Here is a 23,730-nt window from a genome sequence, read left to right on the forward strand (position 1 = left end):
CTTCAACGCGTTATCATAAAAACGGGCAGTTACCGATAATGACCTGTGTCAGTGCTTTATGGACTCCTGTTGAAAAGCTCTACTGTAGAAGGACTTGGACTTATATCCAATTACATTATTTTATATAAACAGTCCGCTTGATCCTTGTAGGAGGAAAAAAAAACTAACGTGTTGCTTACACGTGGCTACTTTACAATTAACTTTCTATACGAGGGGATGTAATACCATTATCCGTCCATAGAGGGAGATGTTGCTCCATCATCGGCTATTGGTGGACACCTTTAAGAAGCTGCATGTCTTCAATTCGAAACTAGTGTTACATTAGACTGAAAACTTGTCGAGCAGTAAGTAACATGCTTCACATTTTCAGGTCAAACGATACGATGCGATACGATACACTTAATTGTTCCTTTGGGGAAATTTGTCTTGGACTCAAAGTTGCAAAAAACATTCAGCTGCTTCCACTCAAATCAATAAACCAGAACAATAGAGAAACCATATCCACACAAAACAAAAATGCACATAGCAATACAGAACAACACAACATGGATTACACAACCAACACAGAACACCACAATATTGCACAAGATCTCAAAATAACATTGGTAAGAGAAGATAATGGGACACCATGACTCTGTTGCACAACAAACACAGCCTGGTCTCTGCCATGTGGAAATTTAGCTTTATGTATTTTGCAAAAAGAAATAAGAATTATTTTGGGGTTTTTTGCACAGCTTTAAGGATGTATACACTCTCCAAACTTCAATGGCTTTTACATATATGTGGGTTTACAGATAGCCTATTTTCGAATTGAACATGATTGGTTGTCACCTTGTCACAGCAGTAGCTCAGTCTGTATGGGACTTGGGTTAGGTTGGAGGGTTGCCGGTTTAAGTCCCAGCATGGACCAAGTCCGGACCCTGTCCTGGTAGCTTAAGACGTGGCAGTCCACTTCCTTAGAACTAGGCACCATAGTTACCAAACATAATAATAAGACATCTAATGTATATGGAATCTTCAATGATAAGGATGAGGATAAACTTTATGTTATCCCACAATGGGGGACATGTGGGTGCAGGTTCACTTTAACAAATGCAAAATTTGTGCATTGATGTGGGTGAACTCATTTGCACAAACAGGCTTCCGGAGTTTCTTTGTTGATTTTGTACTTGAATCAAATAGCTCTACTTTTTCTTTTATTTGTTGCAAATGACCATGGAGCATTATGTCCATACAAGCAAATATGCTCACCAGGATATGCATTTATGATGCACTGAAGAAAGACATGGTCAAAGCCTATTTTAATTATATTTTGCATGGCAGAACTTTTGTTAGACATGTGCAAGAGCGAAGACGCTCACAATCAAGCCTGTAGATTTTGATCAGCAAGCCATTCTTGTGTCAAATCAATAATAATCCTACTGTAAATTTCAGTTCAAATTCTAGTACACTGACATTTTCTTCCCAAGTGTATTCCAACTGTTGTGCAAAACAGTTACACAAGCAGTGCAAGAGGTGCTTTTGGAGATTGGTGAACATTTGGAGTTGAAAATACAGCTTTAAACAAAGTGTTGTTCCTTATCTGTCTGAGCCTGCAGGAAACTCTGCGAGCATTGTGTTGTAAGGTCTTTGCTTCCTGTTTGCCGTTGTTTCTCGCTCTCTCATTCTTTTCTCCCTTTCTCTCCCCCTTTTTCCCACCACCTGCGGTGCGAGTGATAGAGTTTATCCCCCATGGTACAACGACAACATCTGGTCCCCCCCTTCCCATGAACACACATCATGTTGCCAGCTCGGCTCCCATGCTACACCTCTGGCAGCTGTGAGTCACAATGCTGTTCCTTAATTCAAGGTAAATGTCAAACACAGGAAACTGTCTTTAAATATCTCTACATCCAAAGGCTCTCTTTTCCTGTAACAGACCCTTTTATCATCATATATCAAACATTGAGCAGCTCTTTTATGCAAACTCAGATACAGGCAGCACAGTGCAAATGCTTTATTGTAGAAGCTTGTACCTACATTTGTGCAGCAGATGTCAGCAGTGCTTATGAGGTTTACAGTCTCTCAGTGTGTAGAAGTAATCAATTTAGATTGATATTGTGAACTGTAAACATGTTTTGTCTGCATTCTCACGCTCCCTCTCTCTTTGCATGACTAAACATGCAGAAATGTATCCTGACACAGATTTATGGGGGGTAATCTGCTTAGTAAGGGTCCCCAAAAGTGTGCGGCTTAGGGAAAGCCCTCCGTTTACACACAGCACACTTCAAAATGCAGCCCACTCGGTTTTCTGCCCATCCCCCGTGAATGTATGCAAATATATAGAATAAGTCAACTTAAATACACATTTTGTCCTCATGAACTCTTGCTCTGTTTGTTAAAGTAAATCTAGTAGCTGGCTCAAGTTCTTCTCACACATCGAATCTGACAACAATAGAGAAATCTGTCAGAGAGGTGTTAAAAGATTAGACTCCGCCCTAAGCCTGAGATAAGCGTGGCACACTGCAGACTGAGCACAAAACAAGTGGCTGACACAAAGATAAAGTGATAAACAAGCCATTTGCATAACATTCCCTGCATAATGTCGCTTTAAGTAGATATTGCAGAGGCTCTTAAGTGGTGAGGATTAGAGCAGGATGGACGCTTGTATCACATAGAGTACACCCATAATGGAAACCTGTCCCTGCTCCTTCTTTTAGGTGTGCCTTTAGGGTCACGGCTGGGACACAGTCACTTTCTAAGCATGTTCTTGTAATCTCTGTGATACAATGTTGATGCCATCAACAGTCCGGTGTCAAATGTCCTGACCTGCTTGCTCGAGTTTGACACAAAACATAGACTGTGGCGGATTAACGCTTTGTGTTCATTGATGACTTGTTGCCATTGACCTTTGAGAGTTACGGTTAAACAACCATCACTAATGCACCCAATAAGCATTTTTTGCATTCAATCAATATTAGGAATACAAACAAGCCCCACATTTAAGGCGAACCCCAACACAGCATGGCACACAGTAGACAAACACTGAGAGGCTTTATCCATGTTTGCAGCTCTGTGGAGTGAAGCTGAAGTTAGCATGCCAACAAGTTCACAACAACAAAGATCATTTTCAGAAAATGATCATTACTTACATTTATCTCAATAATCTCAATCATGTCTGCTGTTTAGGTAAAACTTATTTTTAGGATCTGGCTTATTTAAAAATGTACCTTTTTACATTTCCACATCCTGGATTAGGTTTTAATGGGCTGTGTGTTAAATTATGTTGCGTCAATCATCAGTACATCAGTTTGTTTCATTTTCTCTTACCCATATATTGTGTTTGAATCCTTGATACATCCCTTATATAATGTAATCCGTATTGTCGTTTTATGCCTTACAGTGTCACCATTTATGTGGTTGGTTCTTTTTGGAGATCTGGTTAAATGTCTTTTTTGTCGAATTTATCAGATCATTTGTTTGAGGTGTCTGAGATGAGAAAATCATGCTATGGATCTACAACGTATTAACAACAGGATACAGTCGTCTGCCCGAGTCACGTCACATTCTTGCACCTAATGGCGACTGCACCAAGTGAATCATGGGAATTCAGACCTCTGTGGATCTCCCCCACCCCTGCGTACCTTCAAGCTAACCCCCGTTGTTCACATTCTTGACTTCTATCCAGTTGTTGCAGAAAAGCAGAAAGTACATCTGTGAATACAATAATCGTGTGAAACAGGATATCCATGTACTGCCCTCTGTGCTGGATCAGTGAACATGCAGTTAATCTGAATTAAAATTACAAACAGTGTTGTATCATTGATATCAGCTTAAAGTAAATCAGCACGTCCCAATTTTTAAGTAAAGCTTAAGTGTTTGGGGGCTTTTGTTGGCCGGCAAGCATCCCCGTCAATTTAGTTATTGCTGCTCCATTAAACCTTGGCAGGAGTCCAGGAGGAGTGGACTAATCCTTCTTTACCCTCCAGAGAGCCTCACATGGGGTCTGTCCTGTGTGCCTCGTGGGATATGCAGTGGCTCTGCTCCTGGAAACTACAGATAACAATCAGATGCTTTCTATTTGCTATTACTATTAGGACATGATTTACTTTTTACCAATTTGTTCCCATAGGAAATTGCTGAATGTCCTTTTTTTGTGTGCATTGATTTCAATGGGTCAAATAAAATAAAATAAAAATGTTGTGACAAAATGTATAAAATTCAGTATCAGGTTTGTTTGCATATGTTGACAGGCCACATATGTTTATTTGCATATGTTGTACCCAACACAACCATACAAGTTGGATTAAATTTTCAATTTAAACACTTAACATCATACATCAATACATTTTTTATTAGAATGCCGCCAACTTGTGATTTGTTCATTTTCGACACAGTTTTAAATACAAGACTGTAGAGAAAATGGTCTTATAGAAAGGGCTTTGGTAAAGTTTAATGTCGAAATTGAAGACAAACAGTATAAGCTGCATTTGGTTTTATGCATTTCACATAATGACTAATCTATAAAAAAAAAAAAAAAGCCCAACAACAACTAACCTAAGAAATTGAACGTCATTTTAAAATTTTATTTAAAAATATTGTAGTTGTTTTACTGAGATTTGATTCACAGTTAATTGAAATAAACAACACTTCTTTGTAACATTGTGTACTTGTAGCTGGAGAGTCATGGTGTAGGTCTGCAAAGGTATCTGTTCATGCAACATTGTATGTACTCACTTATCTGGAATTTTTCCTTTCATGCTGTCACGCCTAAATGAATGTCAAGAGAATACCTGCAGGGTTTTTCCAACTGATGGCTCAGATTTTGTATTGACGTGATCATGATTTACTGATAATGATGACACTATTTAATGAAGGGCTACTTGAGTTGAGGACATTCAAGGTGTGATGACTCAGACTCCTTACACGCACACACACACATCCACGCACGCACACATCCACATCAGTCCCCGGACGCCTGAGTGTTTTTGGTCAGATGCATTACAGGGAACTGATAACAATATCGCCAGGGGTCTCACTCTTTGGCCTTTGATGCATCTGTGTTTACTTCTTATTTTAGTTCTATTGGCTCCACATCAGTCCACACAGAAACACATGTTCTTGCCGATCCCTGATTAGAATCCGTTTCAACAGGAAACTCTGCCATAATTTGACGATTAACATGAGAACACAAACATTTCCAATGAACTGAAAACAAGCACAAAGTATCATTAATTGCCACTAACAAGCTTAAGAAGAATGTGAATGAAAATTAGACCTATTATATAAAAAGTGTTTGAAAGCTCGAGCTTGTTTATGTTCGTCAACAGTTTAAAGCAATAATGCTTTCATCGTTCTGCTCATAAAACTGTGTTGATATTACAAACAGCAAAATCTGCTTAATATTATTGCATAGTAGAAGGATTCAAATGCAAGATTACAGAAAAAAATGTACAATTAACAAGCAGATAAAGGTACAAACGATTATCAATAGTTGAATGTGGTATTGCCGAAAAAAGCCTGTTAGAGTCTCACAATGACTGAGCAGCTGCTCGATTGTGTGCTGTAGCAGTCACAGTGTAAAATAGCACTGATATGAAACATCTGTGAGCGTGTGGGAAACAGAACTGCCTTTCCTGTTCTTTGAGAGGGAAAACTCCAGAGAAAAATGGCAGGAAACCTCCAGGGCCTTTTGATTCAGGTTCAGAAAGTGACTCTATTACAGTTAGCTCCTCATGATGTCAGGGCCATCTTACAAGGCAAATGTCAGAGTCAGGCAGTAGGCACATAGTTTTGGTACATGGTGACATACAAAGAGTATATTATTTCAAACATATCTTTATTGAGATGCACAGATGTTGTGCATCATTACCTGCAATGCAAAAACAGTTAGTTGTTGATATTCATACAAGGACCTGTTCCTCTCCACACAGAGCATGATATTTGACTACATTCTTCATCAATACACTCAGGTGGGATTACTACTTAAGGTGGAGAAAAAGACACAGTTTTTAATGTAATTCTTACTAAATATTGTCTTATTGACCTAAAAAGACAAAGAAGCAACAAATAGGATTTCATATTAGTGGAGGGGGAAAACTCCTGTATCCTGAATTCTAAAGGATTGTTTTCCAAATGTGACTGTGTCATTGCACTTGGCAGTGAAAGCTCTCCACCTGCTTCAGCCAATTGTTCAAGCTTTCGCAAAGTCAACATCTCAAGGGGTTTATTTGGCTCCATAATGTGTGATAATAGCAGGAGCCAATATTTATGCTGAACTAAATGGCACAACATACTCTGACCTTTGCACCTGCATGCAAATAGTCCTGTTTTATCTTAGTATGGGTATGACAGGTTTCATGGCATCACTGCAATTGAGAATTGGAAACTTCAACAAACCCTGTTATTATAATCACACACATTAGTTTAAGGTTAGGTGTCACGCCTTAGTCATTGATGAAACAAAAACTAGGTCAAGAATTTAGGACTATGTTTACTCGATGCCCTGAATGCAACTTCGACAACACCTAAGACAAACCCAGTCAGTAAAGAATGTTGTTTTTAAAGTGTACACACTGACTCAGAAAGCTTTTAAATACGCCTTTCATACAACATCCCAAAAAAGGCATCCCAATTTCAAAGTATCACAGAACAGAATAAAATAGAATAGAATAGACACAAATGCTGGGCCTAAAGCCAAACTAGGAAGAGTTTTTTTCTCATTACAAAACTGCTGGGTCAAATTAGAAGCAATTAACCCAACTTGATGGGTCTAATATTCAACCCAAACCCTGGTTAATTACATCTTTATTGCTGGGTTAGTACCACCACGTAAATGAGTTGGTTATTTCGACCCAGAAGTTGGTTCATTTTATCTGTAATGCTGGGTTATTCTTACCTCGTAAATAGGTCATTATTATCTTATGTTTCTTTCATTTTAATCTGTAAAAAATCAATGGATGCATATGTAGTAAATTATGAAAATGATCTGATATACAATCCTCATACAAAACCTCTTACAAAACACACCCAGTACTTTGATATGTCAATACGCTACCACAAACTAAGGAACATGGTATGAAATAATAGCCGTTCGTTAGCAGGTCTCCTAGAGCAGGTTAGCATGCTCATGTTAGCATTTAGCTCACATTTGACCTCCCAGAGTGTCTGTAGTAGCCCACTTTGGCCAAATGAATTTAGAAGTCTAACGTTGAAACAAAGCTCAAATAGCTGTTTTGCTTAAACTCAGATATTAAAAGTTCACAGATGATATCTGAGAGACACTGCCCTTCAGGGCCCAACATCCCTCAGCCAGGCAATGGCAGCTGTGATATGTTTGAGTATAAAAGACATGACAGGGGAATGAAATTAAGCGCAGAAGTGCAGTTCCTCAGGGATGTGGAGCAGGAGGCCTCTCTCTGTTTAGCTTTAATTTTGTCGAGCCTATTCTCCCCGCCGCCCTGCTCCAAACAGATTGGATTAAAAGATGAGTGGGTGTGAGTCATGTTCTGTGTGAATAAGAAGAAACAATTTTTACATTAAACCCCGATGATGATGAATGGATTCAAAAATGGTGTTTATCATTGCACAATGATGGATGACTCTGAAGTCACTTGTTTCGCAACTGGAGTATGAAAATAGACAAAAAGCTCGCACCCAAGCAGAAAACCAGATATGTCTTTTGATCTATACTCGTAAAAAACACAACACACAGACCACACATGGTTCCTTTTGCTGTTGAGTGATAGAAAGTTAAAAGTTGAAAGAGGGCTTGTGGTTTACTGCCAAATCATTAGCCTTTGTATGTCTCTTTTTAATTGATGATCTTCCTCTTGAGGTAAAGTGGCACTCATGTCCACTAGCAGCAGCCCAGTAAGTTATCCGCTGACCCTCGGAGGACAGTGCTGACCTCCTAATATGAGAGGGCTTGGGCTCTAAAGAGGAAGGGCTCCATTAGTGGCCCAATCACTTTCTCTTCAACACACTTCCAGGGTGACCTTCAGCCCTGCACTGACCAGGCCAAGGTCAATGGTCAGGGTTCAGAGTGGGTACATATTTGCATGCAGTTGGGGGATTAAAATGCAGCAGTAGGAACAATGATTGTTTGTCACGTGCTGTGAATTTTCTGGTTTGTGATAGGCCAAACATACATCCTTTAGAAATGACCTCAATCTCCACTTGGTGTGTGTTCCTCATTATCGGTGTGCCATCTATTTAGGAGATAATGACTAACATCTTGTCTTCATCCTCAAGAATGGTATGAATATTGATTAAATGCTCAATGTGCAAAGATAACACTGTATCCCTGTATATGAATGAAACATTAACATGTTGCTTCAATAGAAAAGGGATTTTGTATGTAATTATATTTAACATGTGTAAGATTCACCAAGAGATGACAAAATTCAACACCTGAAAACATCTTCTACCTCCCTGTGTCCTGAGTGTTATTAAATTCAAGGATTTTACATTTCCTTTGAGCCCTTCCTAAGAGCCCTTATACTGTGTGGTAAGGAGCCTTTATTGATTTCATCAGAGCTTCTTTAAAACAAGAGATCTATTTCATGCAGTTTTTTTTGCAGCAGAGCCTACTGAGGTATATTTTGACATTAATCTATTATCATTTTGTACCACATTTTGTGTGGACAGAAAGGTCAATTTTTTTATACAATGGGAAAATTAAAAATGTTCGTGTACAGCACATACAGAGACTCCCCTCGTAGTGACATTTACAGATCCAACTCAACCCTCAGATAAACAAGAAAACGTGTTCATATTAAGTGTTCTAATAAAAGGAAATTGCAATATTCCTGCCAGGAAGAAACAGATCCAGACTTATTTTTTGATTGTGATGTTTGTGATTCAGAAATAGAAACAAAAACAAGTTCATAGGAAAAACTAGGTGTGAACTGAAATGCTTGTTCTTGTTGAGAACTGCTTGTACCAAAACGTGATGGGTATATCATGTGTTACCATGTGTTGTTGTATGGAACAACAAACAAAAAATTGTCATGTGGACACATTGGTGTCAGTGTGTCTGACTCATTAGTCAGACACACTGACACCAACCTGTGCTCTTAGTCACACAGTATGGGAACCTAGTATGCTCGGCTCTCAGTTTTTCAGCACTGATTAAGCAAAAGCATGGGCCTCAAATGTTACTGCTGTGTATCAGTTTTATCACACCCTGTACAGAGCAACCACTGGACATCAACCTTTAGTTGTGTAAGGACAGATGTCCGTATCAGGTGTCCATGTCTTTTTGCGTTACTTGGTTTGTACGCAGGAACTGTATGTTCCAATCTCACAGCTCCTACCTTTGACCCAGATTTGGGCTGTTTTCTAGGAATGTGGAGAAGAGTACCTCGTAAGTGTGTTGCTCAAAATGTAGGCTTGTTTGGAAAGGGTTGAATCATCTCTTTCTAAAAGACTGACTTGGGCACGTGCACATGTTGCTGAAACGTGATAGGGCCCCTGAAAGAGAAACTCTATCTGAACCCCCACCCCCTGACCTAGCCTGTATACACTCTGTCTATACTGTAAGGGCTGGCAGTCTTCCATACTGTTTACCATCCTGTAGTATGAGTGTCACACTCATAGTACATACAGCTGCGAAATATATACATACATATACATACATACATATCACTGTATGGCTCACCCATAAAATCAGAAAATATATTGTTGATGTTTGTCCACCATATAAATGTCAGTGTAATTTATTTCATGGTTGTTTTCTTTGGGATGCTGTCATGTCAAATAGATTTTAACAGAACATTTTAAATGGTTGAGTTTCTTGGCTGCATAAACAGAATTCTAATTGACCAGAGTTTATGAGGCTAAAGACATCCTCAAAAAAAATATTCTTTTAAAATGGCTAGTTGTGATTGGCACATAACGGCTCTGAGGTCTGTGAAACAAAATGGTCCAAAAGACAAGAATATAGAACATGTTTTTGTATATACATGTACAAGCATTGTAACTGAAGGGTGGCCTGGCCTAGGCAGCTTTCTAAAGGAGAGTCAGCACTTCTTGCATTCCAGAGGCTACAGCTGTACGTTTCTCTGACACGTGAGGTGGGGCCATGAGGCCAGGGGGCATTTAGCACCACATGCATAGATATATAGTAGACTTGAACTGCAGGCATGCTCACACAATGGATGCCTTTGACTTACTGTACATGGTTTAGTGTTTTATTTATACACAATTATAAAATGTACATGGTATACAAGTGCTTGTGAGACCCTTTTACCACAAAAGAGTAAGACATCGTGCATTAAAGAAAAAAATAAATCTCTGATTGTGATTTTTTTAAGGACATCATCTGCTTCTGGAGTTTATCTACACATTTAAGAAAAGCATGTCTTCAGTTAAAAAAGTCACGTTAAGGTCAAAGGTGTAGACGACATGTTGAGACATTAAAAAACATATGCTAACATAAACGGTCACAACTTTAATGTTTTAACATTCCCTTTAAAAAAATATAATCAAGTTTTCATCTTCAGACCATAAGTGCTGCAGTCACAACCCCCCCCCCCCACACACACACACACAAAAAAACATGAAAATGAAATAACATGGTAATGTTTTATGTGGCTCCCAGAAGAAGCGTTATTTTTTCTGAGGGTTTGATCCCTCCACAGTCACTGAAAGTCTTCAGAACAGCTGCTTCGATAGAGAAAAGGTGCTCATCCTCCACATCAGGACAATACAGCCTCATGAACTCCGCCAGGCGGACCAGGTATTCAATGTTGTGGCCTGTTTTGCCTCTGCTGATGGCAATCTGGGCAGCAATCTCCATGTCGGAGGCCGGACCCAGGTAGATGGGGTTATCAGAAGTAGCGATGTAGACGAGGGCCAAATGAGGAGGATGAGCCTTCTCCTTAGGGATGAACTCCACCATCTCAGTTATATAACCCCCCAGCACCACCTCCCTCATGTTCAGGTACTGAAGGCACTCTTCAAGCTGGGAGCCAGTGACTTCATAAGCCACACCCCATGTGCAAGCCTGCATGGACAAACAAAGGGAGACACAGGAGTGAGATTTACAGCATGTTAATGGTAGAACTAATACAGTATACATTTCAAGTACAACATGCCAATACAAAGGCAAGTGCAGTAACGTTTACTGCCTAAACAGGGAAAACTGGGCCTAGCATGTTTTTTAGCTTTATATATATTTTAAATGACATCATGTTATAGGTAATGTGCTATAAAAGTGGCTATCCTTTATTAAACTGATGCAAATGATAGAGGATAAGGTTTCACATTCACCTGGATGTTATATACATTAATTCTGACTGTGTGGTACATAACATGAGATAGCTCTTCTCCACAGGTGTTTGTTATAAGAAGGCACCTTTAAAAGCTATGATTGGATAAAAATGTTTCCCACATAGAGATAAGAAAAGGTAATTGCACTTCTGTATGCTGCATACAGTAAGAAAATAGACTGGGCGTTTAAACGTACCTCCTGATCTTCCACCAGTGTGACCACTCTGCCTGGCTGTGTAAAGCAAGGACACAAGAAAACACAACAAGCGGATTTATTGATCACAATAATGTACATTTCACGGACAAGTGAACAGGTAAACAACAACAATCACCCAAAAGAAAATATGGAGGCTACTCCATCATTAAAAGAGCAATACAATAAGAAAACCAATGTATTTGATGGGGTGAAGTGTTGGTAGGGATCTTACCTTCTCCTTGTTTCCTCGATAAAAATCATCTCCATGCCAGAAGCGCCTCTTGTATCCGTTGATGAAGCCGATTTTGCTCCTCTTGTACACAAAGTCAGGTTTCCACACCAAGGAGCCATATCCAAATACCCAGAGGCTGCTCTTTCCTTCCACGATTTCTTGAGGTTTCATTGTGGTGGCTTGGCTGTGTTTAAAAGACGAGGCACGTAAAGGCATTTATAGTTCTACTTCTTTCAAAAGTAGCTGCTCTCTGCTTTCTCCACTCTTGTTTTTGTTTTCCCTACGCATTCCGACACATTCTCTTTTCACTTATGGAAACCGAAGGAGGAAACAACAAATCTGTAGAAAATGTCAATGCGTTCGTGTGTCGCTTCTATTAATAAAAAAGGAAGATGTGCCGTTTGATCGTGTCAATAGTGTTCTTTCCTCCTCCTATATCAATGAACAAACACGTGTATTTGTTGTTCAAATACGTCAGCGTGGGACGGTTTTGACCAATCAAATCGCAACGGAGGAGGGCCTAGTACAAATGATCCAATCAGAATCGCTTGAAGAGTCACACTTTAGTGACGATTGGGAACGACACACATCCAGGCAATTTTAGCTACTGCATGTGTTTACCCAGAAACTACATACACAAAATACTAGACAATTGTGCGATATGATACAATGTCTAATAAGTAGTTGTACTACACTGAGGCATTGGCAACAAAAATGTACATAACTATTTACATAGTGTTTTTTACAAAGCTATTTTTAGTCTCTTTTTACAACTGATTCCAGTTATTGTGAACTTAACGCCTTTACTGTTTGTGCCATTTTATTACTTTATGATAATGCGAGAGAACTTCTTGTACACTTGAGTGCCTAACAGTCAGGGAGGTAATCACATTACTTATAAATAGCTGGGACTGTTATACCAGCGCTCCTCTAAGCTCATTAAGTGTCTGTGTTCTGTTCTGTTTGTCCGCTGGCCGATCACCTTTGAATGACTGCTGCAGATACTTTGACCTCTGCTTGTGTGCGTGTAGTATGATGAGCAGCAGACAAGAAAGTGGAAGAAACTTTTTTCCAGCTTTACAAAGATCACTGCCCCCAAGTGGTAATGAAAAACACTGCTCCATTCCCAGAGATTTCCAAGTGAGTTAAAATGTTCAAAGTGACAAGATTTGATTTAATGGTGTGTTAAGATTTATGACTCTGGTCCTCGCAGCCTGAGGGTGCAACATGCCCAGCTATGCATAACCGACCCTTTTATCTCCATCTTTTCAGTTTGCAGCAGAGGACACATCATAACTTCTCATCATGGATCAGATCTATGCTGTTTGCTACATTTTTGCTGATGTTTGAAGAAACATCTAGAAAGGCATTTCAGTATTGTAAAAAGATCACAAGGATTCTTTATTTTCCACATACAAATATTTTCAAAATGTATATCTTTTGTCCTTACATTACAGCCCAATTACAACACTGTCCACTGAATGATTGCTAGCACACTGACTTCACACCGACACAGACGTCATGGACAAAGACGTGGAATCATTAAGACATGCTACCAGGTCAAATATATAAATGTGTGTATCCACAGATAATGAAGCCATCTCCACACATCAAGTTTCTTGATGATTCCGATGTTTGAATTAGGATCTCTATTTGCAAACATAAACACTTAACCACTGAAGACCAACAAACAAACAGTGTACCAGATATGTTTCTGTTATTTCTTTTTATAAAAAAATAATAATAAAACACAGACTTTTAAAATAATTTTCCCCTTTCCTGGGTGTCAACTTAAAACAGATTCATACTTCTAATCTCAACGTATAAATATACAGTATATACAAAATAATCTTATAAAACATAGAGATCAGTGCTTCATATTCATAAATAACTAATGAAATACTAATCTTACAAAATAACATTATTGGTTCAGTAATTTCCTTTGAAGGCGTCCTTGGTACGATAGTCACTTCATGTTTTTCTTTGTTGATCTTGCATAATTAAACTAGGCCTCATCGTAAATGTCCCTGCATGGTGCTGAGGCATATTACATCTTTTGATCGTTAATCATTTACCTCCATTTTGCTGTGCAAAGGGATCAAGACTAAGCAGGGCACAATGTTTTTGTTGAGCATGTATATAAGGCTTTGTGATCTTGGCTGCATACATTCTTTATAAAAGAGGATTTACAAAAGTGATAACCTCAAATTCTTCAAAAATGAACCGTTTTCCGTATTTTTCTCCCTTTTTTTGATTCAACTCAATGCCGATTTTTGTTTGCATAACGCATTGTAGGCCACAGAAAATGGAAAGTCTGGCCCCTTCCCCAGCCTTGTTGGCAGTAAGCTGATTGTTAGATTGTTGATTACTGCAATAATGAGGAGAGGGGTCCATCAAGATTGTCCTCTTCTTCTAATCAACACGCAGGCAACAACATCTCAGCCTGAAGCCCTTGGATGAACTTGGAGAGAGCAGTCTAGGGTTTGACATCATTGGAGGCGTCCACAAGTCAGTTTCAGTCATTATTTTCTGTTTTAGTCTTTACATTCTAACAAAGTTTAGTAGCTTTAGTTCTGTTTGAAGTCCAAGAGCACAGCGGCTCCATCCAGTTATCAAGTTTTCAAGAGCAGCAACTTGTATTTAAATAAATCCCATTCTTTCCACGCTTGTAAACAGTCCACAAGAAATCCAAATATACAGTGAATAATATCCTCCGTTTATTATACCTGAAGAGAGGAAGACAAAAAAGCTCAATGACTACTTAGGCAGGAATCTAAAACAGAAAACACAATTATACTTTTGTTTCATAATAAAAAGTCATGCATCACAGGGAAAAGACATTTGATTATTTTTGAAAAAACAACCTCACCTCAGTAGCAATGATGCACTCATTTTTCTCCTCTGCCAATACACAGACAGACTGGTACATTGAATCTCTGTTAGAAAATATTGTTGATATTCTGCACTCTGGCTGGTCACTGTGGAGGGAAAATACATCAAATCAGATATGGAGATTTTATAAATTAAAAGCAAACACTATCTCCTAACCGTAAAACAATTCCTACTTACCTGTACATTCTACTCAAACGCCTTTTTTCTTCTATCCTCTTTTCACAGTTTTCATCTTTGTCCAAAAGGACAAAATCATCTTTGTACCCGATGGAGGATTTATAGTCCACTTGGTAATGGTTTATGTGTTTGTGATTGGACTTTTCCCTGGGACACTCCACCTCCGAATCGATCGTTTTATTGTTGTTCTTGACCTCTAGAGAAGAATTGAGGTTCTCTTTCTGAAAGTCATTCTTGGAGAGGTTATTCAAGGTCTCTGAGTCCTGCTCCCTTGTCCTCCGCTTCTTCATGTGACGTATTCCCACCACACAGAGAACCACCAGAACAACCAACAGGCCCACTCCCAGACTGATGGCTGCCAAGCTTAACTTGTTATAGGACTCCCAGCCTACCTCTGGGCTGGGGGTGATGGGTAATGGCACATCTTTAGACGGGCCTTTAGCTGCAGCGGTGCAAGTCCCACCATTCAGGCAAGGTTTGGATGCAAAGTCATCCGTTGGCTTATCACAGTGGCGGCCTGAGAACCCTGGAGGGCAGGTGCAGGTATAGCCGTTGATGCGGTCTATGCAGGTGGAGCCATTTGCGCAAGGGTTCCTGGCACACTCATTGATGTTGATCTCGCAGCGCAGCCCTGTAAAGCCTGAGCGGCAGCTGCACAGATGGAGGTGACCATGGATGACACAATGTCCACCTATGAAAAAGAAAAAAAATTCAGAAGACCTTACTTGTAACTTTTATCATTTCAAACCCACAGGGAGATAAATTGAAGAAATACATTGGATTATAGTTTACCATTTGCACATTGCAGTGAGGTACACTTGTCCACTTTCTTCTCACAGTTAAGTCCAGTGTAGCCTGCAGGGCATTCACATTCGTAACTGTGCCCATTATCCCTCTCTTTGCACTTGCCACCATGAAAGCAGGGTGTATCTGCACACGTCAGCATCTTGTGTTCACAGTGTGTCCCTTCAAACCCTCGTGGGCACACACAGCTATAACCATTCTCAGAGTCCTTTGGAGGGAAAAACACACAAAGTTTATCAAATAAGCTCACTGTAAATTTTGTCTTTAAAAAAAAAATATCACATCCTGCTCTTGACGGCCCCAATGAACCCCATTATCATTTGTCTGAATTCTATTTACAGTACGAGCTCTGTGAACTGGGTCATGCACTGACTTGACAATCGATAGCATCCTCCTGGACAAGCAGATAGACCAAGGCAAAAACAAAAACAGGAAAGCCTGTGTTGTGGGAAAGGAGAGAGAGAGACTTCCGGACTAACCAGGCAGTGGCCTCCGTTGCGACAGGGCTGGTTGTCACACTCCCTGACCTCTAAGTCACAGTTGACCCCAGTGAAGCCTGGCAGGCAGGTGCAGGTGTAGCTTCCCTGGCCTGTGTTCAGACACGTGGCCCCATTGGCGCAGGGTTTGTGATGAGTGCAGTAGTTCAGATCTATAAAGAAAGGAGTGTGGAGACATTTATTAAACATTTAATCCTGTATCCTTATAGGGCTTTTTAAAGCAGATTAGAGAAGGTGGTTTTACACACCTTGGTCACAAAAGATGCCTCCCCAGCCTTCCTTGCAGGTGCACTGCCACGGCTCTTTACAGGTACCATGTTTACAGGATGGATGGAGTTTGCAAACATCACAGAAGAGGCCCTGCCAGCCCTCTCTGCATCTGTTCACACATGAAACGGCACATCAGCAAGGGTTCCAACACAAATAAGCACTTGTTCCCCGAGCTCTGACAACTCAAGTTAAAGACACAACCATTGCCTTAGTATTGAGAGAAATGTTATGTAATAATGAACAATAATATTATTTGCATATTTAATGATCAAGAATGGAAACATTGATATCTCTGAATGTACAGCAGATGTAAATTACAGTTAGTAGCCTACTCACTTGCACTCTCCAGGTAATGTGCAGTTTCCATTTCTTTCATTGCATCCTTCAAGACAGACAGCTGTAGAAAAATAAAAAGATGTTTCCAATTAAACAATTAACAAGGTCGTAAAGAGGCTTTTACCACATATTAATGATTTCCTTTGCACAATAGAACCTGTTATCTTATCATTTCAAATGAAAAGATAATTTCTAAACCTGCTCTATGCTAACCCTGTGATGTGACATTGATTTTTCATGGCTATATAGTTTTAAACGACTGGTTAGTGCGCAGCAGATGCTTGTTCCCACAAAAAGAAGGACAGCTGCCCTATTGTTTGCGGTGGGCAGTGCGAGCCCTGTTTGCAGCTGCTGCCCTCCACCGCTTCAACAATAGAGCCCGCAATTTAGTGGCGCGTGGCGGGCGATAATGCCGCGATTAACCCCGGCGCGCGCTGCTGGGCGACCACAGCCTTGGATTAGAGTACACGCGCTCTCAGAGAAAGCTGCAGCGAGTAGTGGGCTCCCTACCTGTCGTCAAATTACACCTCATCATCTCCCCTTTCTCATCACACACACACCTGTTATCGTGTAACAGGTCATTTCAAAACTAACGCTCGACCCATGTAATTATAGAGTCAGAAAATTTAGGCAACTCAAATTTTCAATTTTCAGCATTTAATTCAGTCTTTAGCAACAATAAATAAAACAAAATTAACAAAAAAAACACATGTACAAAAGCATATTGTTGATTTTATAGCCTGTTCATAAGTGGCCTAGGTGACTCAAACGCTTTAAGATTATTTCTTAGTTTACTTTAGGTTGAACTATCGTGAAGCCTCTTTAAAAACCTCCCTTGTGATCTTTCAGCACAAACAAAGGAAAATGTCCATATGATGTCTTTACTCTTGCTTACGTTCTTGGCAGTATTCTCCCTTCCATCCCGGTAGACAGGCTATTTGCCCGTCAGGCTTGCAGGTGTAGTGGCCAAAATGGTCGTCTCTCGGAGCGCATATTTTGGAACAAGTGTCCCCGTAGTAATTGTCATTGCAGATGAACCGGTATGAGTACCTTAGCTCCGTCTGCGTCCCGCCCAGCACATCTGGGGACCACTCATGCCCTATTCCCAACTGTTTTTGGATGGTATAAGAACCAATCAAGAAATCGGGGTTGGTGGTGTCTGTGGAGTACCGAAAAGAAGAAACGAAAAAGATTAGTTTCTAAATGGCTGAATCTAAACTCACGGTGCAGTGTATAAATCTAACGTTCCCACGACAATCTACATAATGAAATTTCCTTTTCCTCCCCTTCGTGGCCGTTATTCCCTTGTTATGAAGGACGTAACAAAAAAGGTGTAAAATACAGGAAAAGGCTGTCATGGGAATTTTGGCAAGGCTTCATATTCTCACTTGGGCCCGCACACTTTCCCATGCACTCCCAAAATAAAACAGGGGAAGTGCAATTGTGTTGGAGAGATTTGATTGAAAAGAATTGTCGTGTGACTCACAAGGTATCCTAACAAACACGAATCCATGACGCTGAAAATGCCAGATGATTTTCTTCCCCCAGCACACTGAACGAATATTATTGACTAAATGTGTGACATGATGATGATACTGTATGTGATCAATTGGTCTACAAATGGTATGTCGCCCTCTAGTGGAGGACAGGCAGGGCGCGTCTGCTCACCTCCAGGTCGCTCCGCTGTAGGAGAATACCAGGCTTCAATAATTAAAGAGAAAGCACCCTGTGTGGATGAAAAAAGAAATTCACGTCAACAAAAATCTTGGAATTAACAAAACGCAAACTTGGGCAGCTCTTGGCCTTAATTTGTTTAACTGAAATAATGAAATAGTCAACTGGTTATTCACCTGTAATTCGTAAGACGTGGTAAATAGAAAAGTAAATTATACATTTAATCTCTTTGTGTACAAAAATAACACTACGGAACACCTAACCCAAAATGTTTTGCAAAACAAAATAATTTCTATAACTTTTAAAAGCTAGTTTATATCTATAGTGACAACTACAGTAAATACTTGACGTGTAAATATTTCTTGTTTGAGTCATTTTTTCCCAGCAGGACATGAACTCTTACCGGCCAGGTGAAGTTGAGCGGCAGACGCAGCCTGGCGTCCTGCTGCATGCTGAAAGAGTCAGTGCCCAGAACAGGTGTGGTGGCTTTGCCAAATAAACACTTTCCAGGAGACACCACCGTCTGGAAGTTCTTCAAACAAACCCTGAAATATGTCCTGCAGCCAGACGTGCTGCAACTAAGTCCATTTGCCAGCAAACCTTTAGTATTCTGAAAGTGATGGAGATCGATCTCGAATACACCTGATCCCAGAACCTAAAAGGACACGAACAATGAGCACAACAGAATAATACTATATATTTTATAGAATTATCATTCCCCTCTGTGAAAGATTAAAGAAATCAAGCTACCTGAGTGAATAATGTCATAACTATTACGAAGATACAGTTGAACCAAACGGCCATCCTTTAGAGCTTGATGTGCGTATATCCTTAAAAATCAGTTTCTCCTCCTAAAAAAACGCTCCTATTCCAAGTGCTGAAAACGGAGTGGTGACAAAGTAAGTGATCAGAATGAATATAATCCGTCTTCCAAAGCCCGAGACACAAGATCCAGCTCCGAACAAGAGAGAGAAGTTGTGACAGACCGAGTTATCCAGTGCTGAAGTTTAGACAAATATCAGTAACGTCAATATCCACAAGTGAGTCTGTCTGCGGTCTTTCTGTTGCCCATCCATCGTGCCGGTCAGAGTGTATATGTCTGTGAGTCTCCTGAGCTGATGTGAGGCTTCTGTTGCCAACAGTGATGCGGGCATGTGGCAGAGCATCAGCGCAAAGTGATCCCAGTGAAGGATGTTGGACGTCCCCCCAAGCTTATATACGGCATTGTGGTGCCATTACAGACGGTGTCAGTCACTCGACACCGCCCACTCCCATCTCCACCTTCTCTTTGCCTAAAACACCAGCATCACCAGTTATTACTATTTTGAAGGAGATTTCTGAAAAAAATTATCTATTTTGGTGCAGGTACCTGTGATTGTTTGTGCGTCTTTACGCGCCATTTGGCTTTTACGATTGTGACCTCGCAGCCTCCTTTCTTGCTACTTGTGTTTATTTAAGATAGCGAACAGCGGGATGGAGATAACTTCATAGCTGCAAGATGTCGAGGTTTTTTTTTGCAAACACAAAAATCACTCATAAATCATTCTACGAACCCGCGTTTGACTGAAATCTGGCGCGTAAATGAGCATGTAAACGATACCTTGTTTGTTTGAACGATAGTGTAAGGGCTCAAACATGTACCTGAATAGACAATTTTTACAAAAATAGAATCAGCAGCTGGAAAACTAATGTTATAGAAACAGTCAATGAGAAACACAAACACAAATGGGTTTGTGTGTGGAGAGGAAGAGGGACCATATAGCTACAAGCACCCAGCTGTTCAGACAATCAGATCATAACTCACAATTCCCTCAATTGAAAGGCAATTTATATAAATTTAAGTTGAGATTGTATCCTGAGTGCAGCTCAGCAGTGTTTGTTGAAAAAACTTTATTCTGCTTTCATGTTAACAGAAGGACAAATGTACTCCAAACAGTGTGGCCACTAAGTAAATAAATCCAGATGCCATATACATTTTTATCACATGTAAACTCATGCTGGGCACAGGCATTGTTACCTTTATCGCCCCTGCAGCAGACCAACTTGTCTGAGAGGATTTACAGTAAGGGAACAGGATTCAGGAGCTGTTCCCTGACCATGAAGGTGTCTGGCTAAAAAGCACTCCTGCTGAGATGACTTCATCTGTAAGCCCCCACCTTTGACTTATAGGTTTGAGGTTCCACTTAAGGGCAGAGACAATGGACTATTGAGTCCAGAGCAGTGTGACTAAGAGCTCCGGACATCTCACGGCTCTACTTTATCCAAAAGTTCCCACCATTGACTGCATCAGACTCTTTGATGGATCAATGCAGAGCTTTAATCCTGTACTACTTTTCTGTTTTTTTATTTGCATGAAAATGACTTTCATCCATGTATCTTTGAAGCTTCCACTGTTTACAATGCTGCCACGGCCTCTAGAGCCTCATGAATCTCTTTTGTAGAGAGAAGTGTAACGTGTAATGGTGCTGCCGTCCTCCCTTCATACACGTCAAAACATCCATACACTTTAATATTTGATGGCGTATGGTTAAGGTTTCCTAACTGGGCCTCGGGTTACTGTTCCTTGTAAAGCTTTAGTCTGTGCTACACAGCCAGTGATGCTTGTCATGAAACTTCATGATGCAGGACGAAGGAAAACACTAAAACTTACCAATCAATTTGTAGATCTTATCTATCTTTTATTTGAATTTTGGTGTATATAAAAAGAAGGAGAGCCTGGCTGAATCAATTTCCTAATGCAAACAATATTCCAAAAGGACTTTCTCTGCTAGTTGTTCTGAAGTAAACAGCTTTGGAAATAGACTTCAGAACACCACTGCTGCATCGCAGCTTTGTATAGGACATCATTTTTCTCTGTGACAGTGTTTAGTAAAGCAGATTTCTGAATGCTCTACGGCTTTTTAGTCGGCATCCAAACCCCCCAAAAATAACATTTTGATTAGGGAAATGAAGAAGTATGGAAGTTTTGTTGGACTTGGAAATGGTAGGCTAAATTGCCTTTTATGAGAAAGCGCCAGATGAAATGGTTTGGTTCTATGGCAGATTGATGTTTGTTCCCAGCAAAGCTCGACTTTTTTACGTTATCTGTGAGTAATAGATGTGAACTAAATGTTTGAAAAGCTATAACTCAAAATACTAACAAAATAATCCAATCAGGGATGAACTTTTCTCTCTCTTTCTCTCTATCGCTCGCTCTCTCTCTCTCTGTCTAGTCACAGAACATTCTGTTGACACTTATGTTTTTCCATTGATGTTTCCCCCATCAATAAAACAGCGATCAAAGAACTTTTAAATTAAATTCTCAAGTAAAATGCCAATCCATGTTTACTGTTAATATACGGTAGATAAAAAGTGACTAAACCTGATGACAAGGGTAGGATACCTAACACAAACATAAAACCATTGTTTTTTCTTAAAAGTGTTTTATTCTTCACTTAATAAATGCTTTGTCCTTTTTACTCAGCTGTAACTGACCTGACTTAGACCTGCTCTGGCAACTCATCCAATGGTATCAACAAACTACGCAAGTGTGATAAGAAATTAGTTACAGTGCTAACAGATGGTCCCAGAAATCGGCCCTGTTTAATGCAGGGCAGTTTAACACTTCTTTACAGCACATTTGATCTCTATGCCCCAATCTGTCCAGCCAATCAATGGGGCTTTTGATGTGAGCTGCTAACGGATCTGAGGCATTTAATCATGTCTACCCCCAGAGAAGAAATCACCTGCTGCAGCAATTAGAGATGTAAGTTCATTTCTCCCACAGAATTGTGCTGGCCTTTATCAACTTAATTATTCCTTCTGGTACAATAATACTTACGTATTGTTTGGGAGCGTGTTTTTTTGCCAACATTGTTGAAATGTGTGCGTGGACCTTCAGGGTGTAAAGAGTTGCCAGACCGTAAGTGCTTCGGACAAGGAGTAAATGTTGAATTCAGTGCTGTCAAGGAGGCAACATGCAGCTCATTGCTTTGACAAAGCCTGCTGATTAAAAGCACAAGAACACCTTAGTGTTTTTCTTCTTCTTCTTATTATTATTACAATTTGTGGCATTAGCTTAAGTCATATTACCATTACTGAATGTGTCCCTTTCTGCATGCCCTGCAAACTTTTAAAAGTGTCATGAATGACCTTTTTAACACCTGTTATGAAAGTCTGTTCAAACCTTCAGCTGACTTTAGACTAGAGACCCTGACATTAATGCTGCCTGTCTAATGAAAGCCCTGGTCTGCAGTGGAACTTTCCAGCCACCCTCTTGTTAAACTGTTGACTAAACACAGCCATGTCAGCGCACCACCACCCTTACAGCACAACCAATAACACACTTGGGTCACTTACAGCATGTCGTGATGCATGTTGGTGTCACTACACCTGAGTAGCTGTATTGTAAAGGCGTCTGGCTGGCAGCGTGTTGACATCATCAATGCCTGCGGTGTAATTTACAGCTCAACAACACTCAAGTTTCAAGGCTTCTGCTCTGGCTGAAGTGCGTAAAACATGTCAGGGTGATCTGAGGCAGAGTGTGTAACAGCTGTCTGTGTGCCACTGTGCCAGCAGACAGCAGCACATCCATCCCTCCCCAACAGACAAGGGCCAACCCTTCAATACTTGTTATTGATCCAACAGAGGAGCTCCACCTTTGACACATGGAGTCGGCAGGGATGGACATTAGCACATCTGTTACTTTGGCCCTGTGATGTCACTTCTTGCTACGGTTAAGCAGATGCACTTTCATATTATCATCCCTTCCCTTTATTTTATGAGGTTGCAATAAAACAACCTTGAGTGTGATGTTGCTTAACACAGAAAAAAAGTGAATTTAAAAGAAATAACCAACACCAGATTTTTATTTTTGTCAACTGAATAGTCCAATTGGCGCGTCTTACCTTGCTAATCTGTGCATGCCTGCACATAATATAGATCAACTACTTTGTATAATGGACATTTATCTGTTTGTTTTCTGTTATTATTCAACCAATAGGAGACTACTTTGGTGGCCTGTGTGATGAATCAACCTGGAAAAAGACTGAAAGCTATTACACTAATAGACAAATACATGCAGTAGAAAGTCCCAATGACACTATGTTATATTGTTTATGGTACAATAATAACCCTAACTGAAGACTCAATGGAAGGACACAAAAGCCTATGCTGACTAGTTAGAGCCAATCTTTTATTGTTCCTTGCAGCAACACATAAGATGACGAAGGTTCCTACCCAGGTATCAACCTAACTGTTTTTAAATATGACATACTTTTTTAATCCCTGATGGAAATTCTGGTTTTCACTCTGTTATTAAGAGGCATGCTTCTCAAACACATTGGCCCGAAATACTGTCGTGCACAAACAGGACCTGCGGCGAGATTTCAGAGTGGCACTGCTGCATACTGCTACACAGG

At 40.1% G+C, this 23,730-nt stretch overlaps 2 protein-coding genes across 4 annotated transcripts in view; both read right to left on the reverse strand.

The window, feature by feature from the left end:
- Positions 1–10,158: 10,158 nt before the first annotated feature.
- On the reverse strand, positions 10,159–12,127 carry LOC306840716 (glutathione-specific gamma-glutamylcyclotransferase 1-like). Its single transcript, XM_079370188.1, has 3 exons — positions 11,682–12,127; positions 11,450–11,485; positions 10,159–10,987 (listed from the first exon to the last, which is right to left on the reverse strand). Exons 1-3 carry the CDS (start codon positions 11,895–11,897, stop codon positions 10,568–10,570), a joined length of 672 nt encoding a protein of 223 aa, XP_079226314.1. The 5' UTR covers positions 11,898–12,127; the 3' UTR covers positions 10,159–10,567.
- A 923-nt stretch (positions 12,128–13,050) lies between these two features.
- Positions 13,051–23,730, reverse strand: part of LOC306840366 (delta-like protein 4) — a 94,796-nt gene continuing 84,116 nt past the window's right edge. For 2 of the 3 annotated variants that reach the window (XM_079369600.1, XM_079369598.1), the window contains exons 2-11: positions 18,735–18,986; positions 18,326–18,383; positions 17,553–17,816; positions 16,658–16,718; positions 16,300–16,430; positions 16,034–16,203; positions 15,543–15,762; positions 14,751–15,441; positions 14,551–14,659; positions 13,051–14,407 (exon numbers count right to left, since the gene is read on the reverse strand). In XM_079369600.1, the coding sequence (XP_079225726.1) occupies positions 14,402–14,407; positions 14,551–14,659; positions 14,751–15,441; positions 15,543–15,762; positions 16,034–16,203; positions 16,300–16,430; positions 16,658–16,718; positions 17,553–17,816; positions 18,326–18,383; positions 18,735–18,986 (1,962 nt within the window). In that variant the 3' untranslated portion in view covers positions 13,051–14,401. Of the gene's footprint in view, positions 14,408–14,550; positions 14,660–14,750; positions 15,442–15,542; positions 15,763–16,033; positions 16,204–16,299; positions 16,431–16,657; positions 16,719–17,552; positions 17,817–18,325; positions 18,384–18,734; positions 18,987–19,081; positions 19,817–23,730 lie in introns of those variants that run through there. The other variant, XM_079369599.1, reaches the window with a different exon arrangement.

This window comes from Symphodus melops, assembly GCF_947650265.1.
Source record: "Symphodus melops genome assembly, chromosome: 19".
Taxonomy (NCBI): Eukaryota; Metazoa; Chordata; class Actinopteri; order Labriformes; family Labridae; genus Symphodus; species Symphodus melops.